We start from the raw sequence: 11,051 nt of genomic DNA, 5'->3' as shown, positions 1-11,051 counted from the left end.
CTGGTGAGCGCACATGCCCTATAGCAAAAACCTCTCAAAAAAAAAATATATATATATAAAAATATATAAAATATGTGTGTGTATGTGTGTATATATATATATATATGTGTGTGTGTGTGTGTATATATATGTGTGTGTGTTTATATATGTGTGTGTGTGTGTATATATATATATATTATATTTTTTATTTGCCAGAGAGTTTTTGTGCTCACCAGAGAAGACAGAGAAAAAGAGAGATAGGAGAGAGAAAATGAGTAAACACTCCATCCCCCATGGGGAATGGTCATGCACAATCACTTCTTCCTCGATTCTCCTCTGAGGATTTTGGGCACACATATGCACCTGGCTGTTTCCCAAGCCACCGGGTCCCTACTCAAATCTGAAAGTTCACCATGTGGAATCCAATCACCTTAACCACCATGCCACCAGCCAGCCCAGCTATATTTATTCTTAGTCTCATTTAAGCTTCACAACAATCCCAGGAGGAGAGGATATTGTCATGTACTACTCCACCATCACTAAGAACTTACAAACATAAATTCCATTTCCAATGCACAGAGTGATAACTGTCCTTCTCAAACTTTTTGTATACCCTAACTTGGAGACTCTTTGGCAAAAATTGTCTCATACTGAAGTTGGAATCATCATTTTGCAAGTTTTATCATGGGGGAAAGTTTTTCAATACAGTCAGGTTCTACCTAAATCACCCATGTCTGATGGAAGCATCATTACCGATTCACGAGTTTGTGAATGAATATGTGTCCTCAGACCACAAAATGAGTCTTCCACTGAAGCTTATTAATCCCTTAGGAGTGAACAAGGGCCATTTTCAGCTCATATACAAGGTGAAGAAAGCATATGGCACTGTGCCATTTGTGGCTTTTTTTCCATCAACCACAGATGTGTGCTCAGAATCTTTCAATAGCTTTCCAGAAAAGAAACTAAAGAAACAACAGCACTAATTCTTTCATGGCTTTGGCTTTCAAACTGTATCTCTAAAAGTCCGTCTTTATACTCATAAAATATTTAGACTTAAATCATTTACTTCTTTTCAGAGGACTTTACGCAAATTTAATAATTGGTTTAAGTCATTTCCTTTATATGGACCTGAGGGAACTTGGATTGTGTTGAATAAACAACAAAAACATCATGAAGTTTTGAGCTCTTGCTTTTTAAATTATGATTTCTGCAGAATTTGCAATCAGACTTTTCAAAAATTCTAAAACAAGAATGGGTTTTGAGTTCAGTTGTGACGTCAAGTGGTATGTGAGCCAGAATTTTTCAGTGAAAAACACAGTGCATGTTTCCTGTGAGCAAAAGAAAATAATATTATCTTGCAACATTATGTATTTACTTTTTAAAAATACAAACTGTTGTGATAAGATTGTGATTAAAAGACGATGAAATTCAAGTTAGAATTCTACTTGGTTCCCAAAATGAGCCAATCAGTTCAAAATGAGAAGAGTTACAGAGGCCACAGTTTTTTACAAGGAACACCTTGTTCTGCAGAAGCCTCTCCAGCACATTCCATTTGTTTTAATGAGATCTGTTTATGGCAAAATGCTAAATGCATATTAAATAAATTGAAATTTGATGCAACATAAGCATGTGGGATTCTCGGATAAAGTTCTAGATAGGGTAAGACAAGGACTGAACTTAATACACTTTCAAGAGATTTCCCTTGAGGGGTTTCAGGACAATAATCCATGATTAATTGGACTACTTAACAATGGGAAGTGAAAGAACACAATGGTTTATGGAAAGCTTATATTTTTCCAATATCCTACATTCTCCAGAGGAAATTAGGTCGGGATAGATGATAGATAGATAGATAGATAGATATAGATATAGATAGATGATATAGATAGATAGATATTGATAGATACAGATGATAGGTAGATAGACAGATAGACAGATACTACCTACAGATAGACACTATATAATACTATAAACTTTTTCAAAGAATTTATTTGATTGTCATTGCCACTGTTTCTTCTAGCAATATTCGTGTAGGTAGTAGTCAATGTTGACACTCATAAGTTGACTCACTAACCAATTCATTTTTTCACTTATTCATTTAATAAAAATGAATACTCTGTTCACTGGTGTGTTTTTTGTTTTGTTTTTAGAGAGATTTTTATCATAGGGCACATGTATTCAGAGAGACAGAGAGAGACAGGGAGACAGAAAGCAGGGGGACAGCCATGCAGCAATCACTTCACTAATCTCCTCTTCAGATTCTGGGCACGCACACACATGCATGATTTCTAAACCACAGGGTCTGGGACTTGAACCACAGTCGACTACATGGGAGTCCAGGATGTAACCATTCCACCATCTGCTGGTCCCTACTTGCATTTTTTTTTTAAATTTTCTGGAGCATTAACTATGTGCCAGATATCAAATATGAAAAACAAAATACTCATTTCTCTAATTTGCATACTATCATTAGACCAAATCATAGCTATAATTAAAAGTTATTAAACTGAAAAAAATACAGGTCTTCCTTAGTTTAAAAGACTATTAACTACCATTTATTTACAATTTACCAGGCACTGGTAAAACATTTTTTGTTGTTTTTAATAAATTAACTCACTTAAATCTCATAGAAAATTTAAGTAGTGAGTATTAACTCTAAATTTTAGACAATAGAAGAGGTTTCAAGAAATTCATTGTTTGGTAGGGACCAGCAGATGGTGCAATGGTTATATCGCTGGACTCCCATGTAGTTGACTGTGGTTTGAGTCCCAGACCTGGCAGCTTAGAACTCAGGCCAGGTGCGTGTGCGTGCATGCCCAAAATCCCAAGAACAGAATGGAGGAGAAGGGATTGTGGCATGGCCATCTCCCCAGAGAAGTGATTTCTCACTTCTCTCTCTCTGTTTCTCCAATGAGTGCATGTGCCCTATAGCAAAAATCTCTCTCAAAAAAAAAAAAAAAAGAAAGAAAAGAAAAGAAAGAGAAAGAAAGAAAGAAAGAAAGAAAGAAAGAAAGAAAGAAAGAGAGAGAGAGAGAGAAAGAAAGAAGAGAGAAAGAAAGAAGAGAGAAAGAAAGCAAGCAGCAACTCTTGAATCCTGGAGGATTTTAACCTAGAAGAGAAAAGTAGGGGTTTTGGTGACAGAGATGGTTGTTACCAAATATCTGAAAGGATTCTGCCATGGTTTGAATGTGTCCTCCAAAAATTTATGTATTGGAAACTTAACTGTGATTGTAATAGTGTTGTGGGGATGGAAACTTCACCCACTAATGGCATTGAAAGACGAAGCCTTTGAGAGGTGATTAAAATTAGATAAATTCATTAGGGTTGGCCCCTCATTATTAAATTCTGGTGCCTTTACAAGAAGCGAGAGAGAGAGACCAGAGTATATGTATGTATGCAAGCACATGAGGACACACACACACACACAGACACACACACACTGCCGCCTTCTCCCACGTGATACCTTTCGCCACCTCAAGACTCTGTAGGGAGTCCTCACCAACTAGAAGATCCCCACCAGATGTAATCCCTTGACTTGGAACCTTCAAAACTGTAGGGTAGGTTAAATGAAACTTTTTCTTTATAAACTACCCAATCTGTAGTATTCATTATAGCAACAGGAAAATGGATAAAAATAGATGTCATGTGAAAGAAGACTAGACTTACCCAATAGGTATAAAATACACTGAAGCCTCATATTAGGAAAAAGCTTTTAGAAAGCAGAGAGGTCCAAAAATAGAACCAGCATCTTTAACAAGTAGTGATTCTCCCCACCTGGGAATACACAGCACAGGTGAGTGAGTTACTCTGTGGTGGTGCGGTAGGCATTCAAGCTTTCTTCTGATTATCATATCAATAAAATCTGTGGTTATTCTTACTTGTAATTTAAATATGTTCCTTGTCTCCAGAATCTGAAGCTCTTACCCTTAATCTACAAAATGTGGATAACGTCTATGAAACTAAACTCAAGAATTATTTTGCCGCAACCCATGTTGAAAGCATAAAGGATGGAGAAAGTTAGGCAGTTGCCTAAATGTAATGGAGGTTCATATGAAGGGAATGTTGAACTATAAGGTCCAACCCACATAGGCAACTGTCTTAAGAAGTACACAAGTAATATGATAATGACAGAATGAAGGTGATTCCATCTTAAAGCCAATTTTCCATCTTTGCTGACATTTAACCCCAAAGCTCATTGGTGACATTCCCAAGGTTTGAATATAGTCCAACCTGTTACTGTAAGTATATCTATTATTTTACCCACAGAGCTACATGCTCCTGATCATAGTTAAGACTTGGTATTGATACACAAAACCATTTTGTACATTTTTCAAATGCCTCTTTGCATATATTCCCCACTTCTCTTGCATACAGCCCTCTCCCTTACTATCTATAAAAGCATGTATTTTCTGGGCAAAAGGTATGGCGATCTACTTGTCTTGAACCTTCCCAAGACCTCACATTCTGTCTGCAGTTTTCTTAATAACCTCTTAGCCCACAATATGGACTTTGATCATTCTTTAATCTCAGCCCTTTTGGCCTCATCTCAGAATAATGATACATATAAGATTATCTATGTGGCTAACTTGTTATTATTTAAATTTAAATGATGTTTAATTATATGCCAAGAGGAAATGGGGTATGAAAATATGGGAGAGGCTGTCCTTACTAAGTAAGAATAGGGTTTCAAGTTGACTGAGAAAGACAGGTGTATTTAGCCAGAGTATGCCCAAAAAAACAAAATTAATAGATGTACATATGGTGAGAAAGAGATAGAGATATTTTAAGGGATGGGCTCACATGATTATAGAGACTGGCAAGTACAAAATGTAGGTTGAGTTGGCAAGCTGGAGGCTGCGGGAAGAGCTGATGTTGCAGTTCATCCCCAAAGGCCATTTACAGAGAGTTCCTTGTTGCTTAAAAAAAAGTCAGTCTTGAGCTGGCAAGTGGCATGGTGGTTAAGGGTGCTGGACTGCCACCTGGCCAGCCATGGTTCGAGTCCCAGACCTGGCAACTTGCTTTCTCTCTCTCTCTCTCTCTCTCACTTGCTCTCACTCTGTCTCTTTCTGGTCAAATTAAAATGAGTAAATAAATAAATAAAAGTTAAATCATTTGTTTTTAAAAGTCAGTCTTTGTTCTATTAAAGTCTTCAACTAGTTGAATGAGGCCCACCCACATTAGAGAGGGCAATCTGTTTTACTAAAAATTCACCTATGTAAATGTTAACCTCATCTGAAAAACACCCTCCAGAAATATCCAGAATAATGTCTGACCATTGTATGAGCACCACAACCCAGTCAAGTTGACACAAAAAGCTAACCATCACACCAGTGGATGGCTCCAAACAACATGTCCTTTGACATCTGCAGAAAGAGGGAGCAGACCTGCTAACAAAAGTTTCTGAACATCTTCCCATATTTCCTCTCTGCTTTCTGAAAGGACAGCTCCAAACCAAGACACTTTAAAACTCTAAACTCTAAACTAATGTCGGCTCCATAGCCTAGTGGTTAAGGAAGCTAGATCCTATGTTGCTGACTATAAAGTTTAAATCTTAACCCCAATAGTTTGAAAAACACTCCAAATATGCATGCCCAAAATCCCAACAAGATTGAGAAATGAAGAAGGAATTGCAGCATGACTAGACCCTGTTGTGGGATGTTTTCTTCCCCTCTGTCTCTTTCAGTTTCTCTGTCTCTCTCTGGTAAGGGCACACACCCTCTAGCAAATTAAAAACACAAAGAAAAAAACGTATTTTCAAAAAAAAAAAAAACCTCCAAAATAAGTAAACACATTTAAATAAAAAAATTTAAAGAATGACTTTATTTAACTTTACTTATTTTCATTTGACTAGAGAGGAACAGAGTGAGAGACAGAGAAGGAAAGTGAGAAAGCAAGCCACCAGGTTCAGGACCAAACCATGGTTTACCATGTGGGAGTCCAGCACCCTTAACCACCAAATCACCTGCTGGCCCCAGTAAACACATGTTAACGTTGAATGATATCAGATGAATGTGACTACTACCTAATACATAGTTGTAAATAGATACCATTTGAATCAAACAAAGACACAGCAATGTTGTTCTAAGATACCTCAGAATTTAAAGAAAGACACTCAAAGAAAAATAACAAAAACTCATGCTTCTAAAATAACCATTAGCTTGAAGAAAGCAAAAATGGGGGTGAAGCTAACAGGACAAATAGAATTATTCTCTTTATCTTTAAAATCAGCACCAAAATAAGGACTCAGGAAAGATGAAAAGAATGTTTTTTTACTTTTAATCTTTAACTTTTATTACAAGATCATGACAAATTCAGTAGAAAGGAAGTGGGATACAGAAAAAAGATGGAAGAACAGGATTCCTTACATAAAATGACATCAATATATCAAGCATTATAAACTGACATCTATGTTTTTAATCAAACAAAGTAGAGCTTTAATTATACATAACAATTTCTAAGTGGTTTTAAAGCCAGGAACTATACTGGGTGCTTTTATGCATATTATTTCATCCAATAAAGAAGTTACCATAGGAGTTTTACCATTAATATTCCATACTTATTTGTTTGCAATTTGCCATGTTATTAGAAGGACACTTTTTTAACCGTTCCTATATCTACAATCTGTTCATCGGATTCATCCGGGACACAAATATTAAGTAGTAATTGTAAATAACAAGTTATCTTCTCAAACCAAGGCAGTTTTAATTTAAAATGTGTAAAAGGTATGTAAAACAGTAGGCCACTGAGACTAAAAAGAAGCACATACACGTAATGCATACTTGGAGACTTCACCAGCGGTATCACAACCAAGCTCAGGGTCATAGCTATTGTGATCAATGCAAATGGCAAAAACACCTGCAAAGAGAAAATTTTTTTTAAAAAATTAGACATGAAAATCCATATAGGATACCCATATATTTATATAAACAAAAAATTAGATACATGCTAATCATAAAAAATAGGCTATGACTTTAAGCTAATCTGGTTTAGAATTTAGATGGAATAAAAGGACATCCTAAAGACTCCCATTGTCAAGGTATTGGCTGGAAGGAATGAGCATCAATATTTTACTGTTTATGAAAGGAAATAATTATGGCTATCTACTGCTAAGATAACCACCTGCTGATCTAGGTGGCATGAATTTATTAATGGGGAGCTTCTAAAGCCCAGTAGAAACCGCAATGATATTATATGAAAAATATCTCAAGAAAGTAAGAAATTCAAGACAAAAACACAAAGACTACCCTCAGACCAAGTTACTCAGGTAGTTGTTATGACTTCATAGGCTCACATATTGAAAAATAAAGGAAATCGAGACAAGATTTTGACCAAAACAATTATCCCTATTTTTTTGTTTGTTCATTTTGCCAAAACCTTCAGGATTCCTCCTTGGTATCTGCTTTGTGTTAGGATTGAAACAGTGCTACACCTAGCATTTCCCAACCTAGTGAGAAAATTTAGTAGGTAGCCAATACTGAGATGTCTTTAAGAGACAGATAAAGAGGGGTGGAAATAATTCTAGGAACTAGAATTGGAAATTTATTTTTTCTGAAATGTGCATGAGTCACTATGCAGTGTGTACTGGATGGGAGATAGCATTTTGTGTGCTGAAATGATACTTAGGGAAGGAATGTAAATTGAGTTACAAAAAAAAGTTTCAGGAAAAAAAATATATCTATTCAATGACTGCAGTAGGATATGTAGCCCCAGTTAGGTGCTACTTTATAGGATGTGTAAAGTTAGACTTGTGCTCATGGAAATGTGTGTGTCACATGTGTTTGCTAGGAGGGTATTCGGATTGACTAGGGTCTTTGGTGATTCAATAAAATGTGGGGGGGGAAATGGTATAGAAAGCAAACATAGATAACAGAGACAGTGTGGGAGGAGAACAGGAGGTGGCAGAGGGTAAGAGAGAGGGAACCAAGGATGGGGGGAAAAAGCAAAACATACAGAAAACAAGAAATGGGAGATCATTTGCTAAGAATAACATATTTGTTGATGTGCTTGATTGAGACAATATACAGTGTACTCTAGATGGAAAATCTCATTTTGTATGCTGTAATGATGTACAGTGAATGAATGCAAATAAATAACTTGGGGAAAAAAAAGAATGTAAATCAAAAAAAAAAAGAGACAGATATGAAGCGTTACAGCAAAGAGATAACACAACTAATCATAATTTATGAAACCTGTCAGCTAAAAGTTTCCAGGGTCTGGCACTGATAGCTACTATTGTTCATCCAGTTTATATTCGTTTAGAACTTAGATCATTAAGCATCTTCTTTTGAGGAGCCATCCCCATAGCACGGCAGTTATGGGAGTTGGACCCCACATAGCCAACCGTGGTATGAATCCCAGTCCTGGTGACTTGAAAAACACATCAGGTGCATGTGTAAATGCCCAAAGTCCTGGCAAGAAGGAAGAATGGAGGTAAAAGATTGTGGCGTGATCATACTCCATTAAGGGGATTTTCTTTCTCTCTTTCTCTCTCTCTATAGCAATAAAAATAAAATGAAAAAGAATCCTCTCTTGATTTGTAAAATACTCCTGAGGGGGACAAATACTCTTGAGAAGGATTACCTATCATCTTATAGCTTAATAACAGTAATCATATTATTGAGAGAGGAGAAAAAAGCATTCATGTGGGCATACAAGACAAATTTCAACCACTAAGGTTTCCCTGCCTTCTTTTCTGATGCAAATGTTTGTTGAGTAATAATATAGTCATCTTTAGGTGTCCATGGGAGATTGGTTTCAGAAACCTGCCATACCAAAATCCTCAGATGCTCACATTCTTCATATAAAATGACATATTTTAGTATTTAAAGTATTGTATACTTTAAATGATCTTCAGGTTACTTATAACAACTAATATAAATATAAAGCAAATAGTTATTATCAATATTATTTGTATTTATACTGTTTTTAATGTTATATTATTACTTTCATTGTTAAAATATTTTCGATTAATGGTTCATTGGAGTACAGATGTGGAACCAGTGAAAATGAAGGGAAAACTGGATAAAAATAGTAGTCATCAGACTAGACCTTGGATGGTTTGCACACCTCTACTTATACAATAAATATCTCTAGAAGGTAGGTATTATTCATTTCCATTTTAGATATGAAGAAATGATAGATCAAGGTTAAACAACAAGACTAAAGTTCAGCTAATAAGCTGAGGAATTGGACTTGAGACCAAGTTCTTAATGATTATCTTATACTATTTCTTTGTGTAGTACAAATCCATCAACAGTTCATAACTTCTTTGTAATCACATCTAATTAGGATCAGTGATCTAACAAAAGGGTGGGTCAGAAAACAGCAAGAAGGAACAAATCTTTAAAATACAGCACATTAGGGCTAGATGGTGAGGCAGCAGAAATGCAACACTCTGTAATACTGGACCCAACAAGACTGTCCTGGGTTCACACCCCAGGACCTGTAATCTAGGCTGACTGAGACTGATTGTAGCATGAAAACTCTGTTAAAGGTTCCTATCTCTCTCACACCTCTTTCTCTGACAATGTAAACCTTTTTTTTAACAATTCAGTATGCCCCTTCGGCAACCCATTTTCTGGGACCCTTCTCTCTTTGGGGACTCTGCTTTTCATTCCCTCTTCTTCAATAAACTCCCAGCCTCACTACACTCTCTAAGTAAGTAAGTAAGTAAGTAAGTAAGTAAGTAAGTAAATAAATAAATAAATAAATAAATAAATAAATAAGAAAGGAAGGAAGGAAGAAAAAAAGAAAAAGAATGAAAGAGAAAAGAGAGAGAAAGAAGAAAGAAAGGAAGGAAGGAAAGAAAGCAAAAGAAAGAAAAGGAAGGAAGGAAGGAAGCAAGAAAGGAAGGAAGGGAGAAAGGGAGGAAGGGAGGAAGGAAAGAAGAAAGAAAAAGAAAGAAAATACGTAAAACTAAAAGCAGTCCTTGGAGGAGCACCTCCAAGGAGGACCATGGACACCAATCCTACTCTAGATTAAATCTCCCCTCCCCATATGCTCTCTGGGCCTCTTCTGTATAGCAGCCATCCTATTACATTATTTGGCTCACCTGACTTTTTAGATTGACTCTAACCTACTTCAAGGCAGAGCTCAAGTCTCAGTCTATCTGTACACAGGGTGTCTAGCAAAATCCTTAAAATATAATTGCTCCTCAATAACTAATACTCAAATGCACAATAGTTAAAGGATGACTGGATGGAAAAAGTAGATGAGAGATTAAAAAGGAAGAATGGTTTCAAGTCAGCCAAACTTGGTGATTTGAAAAAATTTTTTTTTCTCCCAGAAACAGGTGTCTTTCTAAACATGTTTTCTGATCTGTACAATGGAGATAGTAGTATTATCCACCATTTGTATCACTGAGAGGGTTTAAGGTGATGAACCGAGCAAAGTTATGAATGTGATACCTAGACAACCGAGACTATTTCATTATTCTGACAGAGAGACTGGGATACTTTTCTCCAATAATGTCCTTATGCTCCAACTTTTTCCTTACATCCTTTTCTATGATTGAGGGACTATCTTCTCTCCTGAGAAATCTTTCCTTATCTAGACTGAAAGTAAGTTTAAAAGTCAGTAAAGTTGAAAAGAAGGAATTTGTCAATGACCAAAGCCAACCCATGTTTTAGGACCTACTGTTACTGCTGTGACCTCACCTTGCCCCTTCTATTTGCCACCTGTTAAATCTGATCCTGACTGTGGAAGACATTGGTGTGTGTAATAGACACATCAGTAAACAAAGTACTTTCTGTTCCAAAGACACATAATGACCTATCTAACCACCTAGGGAAATATGTTTATGTCTAAAATACTATTATATAGAACCTAAGAGATTTTATACTGAGTGAAAATCTATCCAATAAAAAATGAAAATTAAAATTAAAACCAATTATTTTTGTGTTTATCAACAAATTGTGAAACACTACATGTATATATTGATGTAGACATACACTTAAATACAGTTACACTCAATATCTTTGATTTCACACAGAACAAAAAAGAAAATCTCATTCTTTTACCTTATAAGGTCTATGTAGATTAGGCTCCTGGTATCTCAGTTTTAGTATTCCTGC

The 11,051-nt window shown here is 35.9% G+C and overlaps 1 protein-coding gene across 1 annotated transcript in view; it reads right to left on the bottom strand.

Annotated features, from left to right (window-relative positions):
- Positions 1-6,241: 6,241 nt before the first annotated feature.
- Positions 6,242-11,051, bottom strand: part of SLC7A13 (solute carrier family 7 member 13) — a 20,093-nt gene continuing 15,283 nt past the window's right edge. Inside the window, 2 exon segments of the mRNA XM_006172395.2 lie at positions 6,242-6,834; positions 10,998-11,051. The exon segment at positions 10,998-11,051 is cut by the window's right edge and continues 33 nt beyond it. Of these exon segments, the coding sequence (XP_006172457.1) occupies positions 6,562-6,834; positions 10,998-11,051 (327 nt within the window). The 3' untranslated portion in view covers positions 6,242-6,561.

Source organism: Tupaia chinensis, unplaced genomic scaffold (assembly GCF_000334495.1).
Source record: "Tupaia chinensis unplaced genomic scaffold, TupChi_1.0 Scaffold000707_1, whole genome shotgun sequence".
NCBI lineage: Eukaryota > Metazoa > Chordata > Mammalia > Scandentia > Tupaiidae > Tupaia > Tupaia belangeri.
The sequence above is the reverse complement of the archived record's forward strand: the minus strand, read 5'-3'. Positions and strand labels throughout refer to the sequence as shown.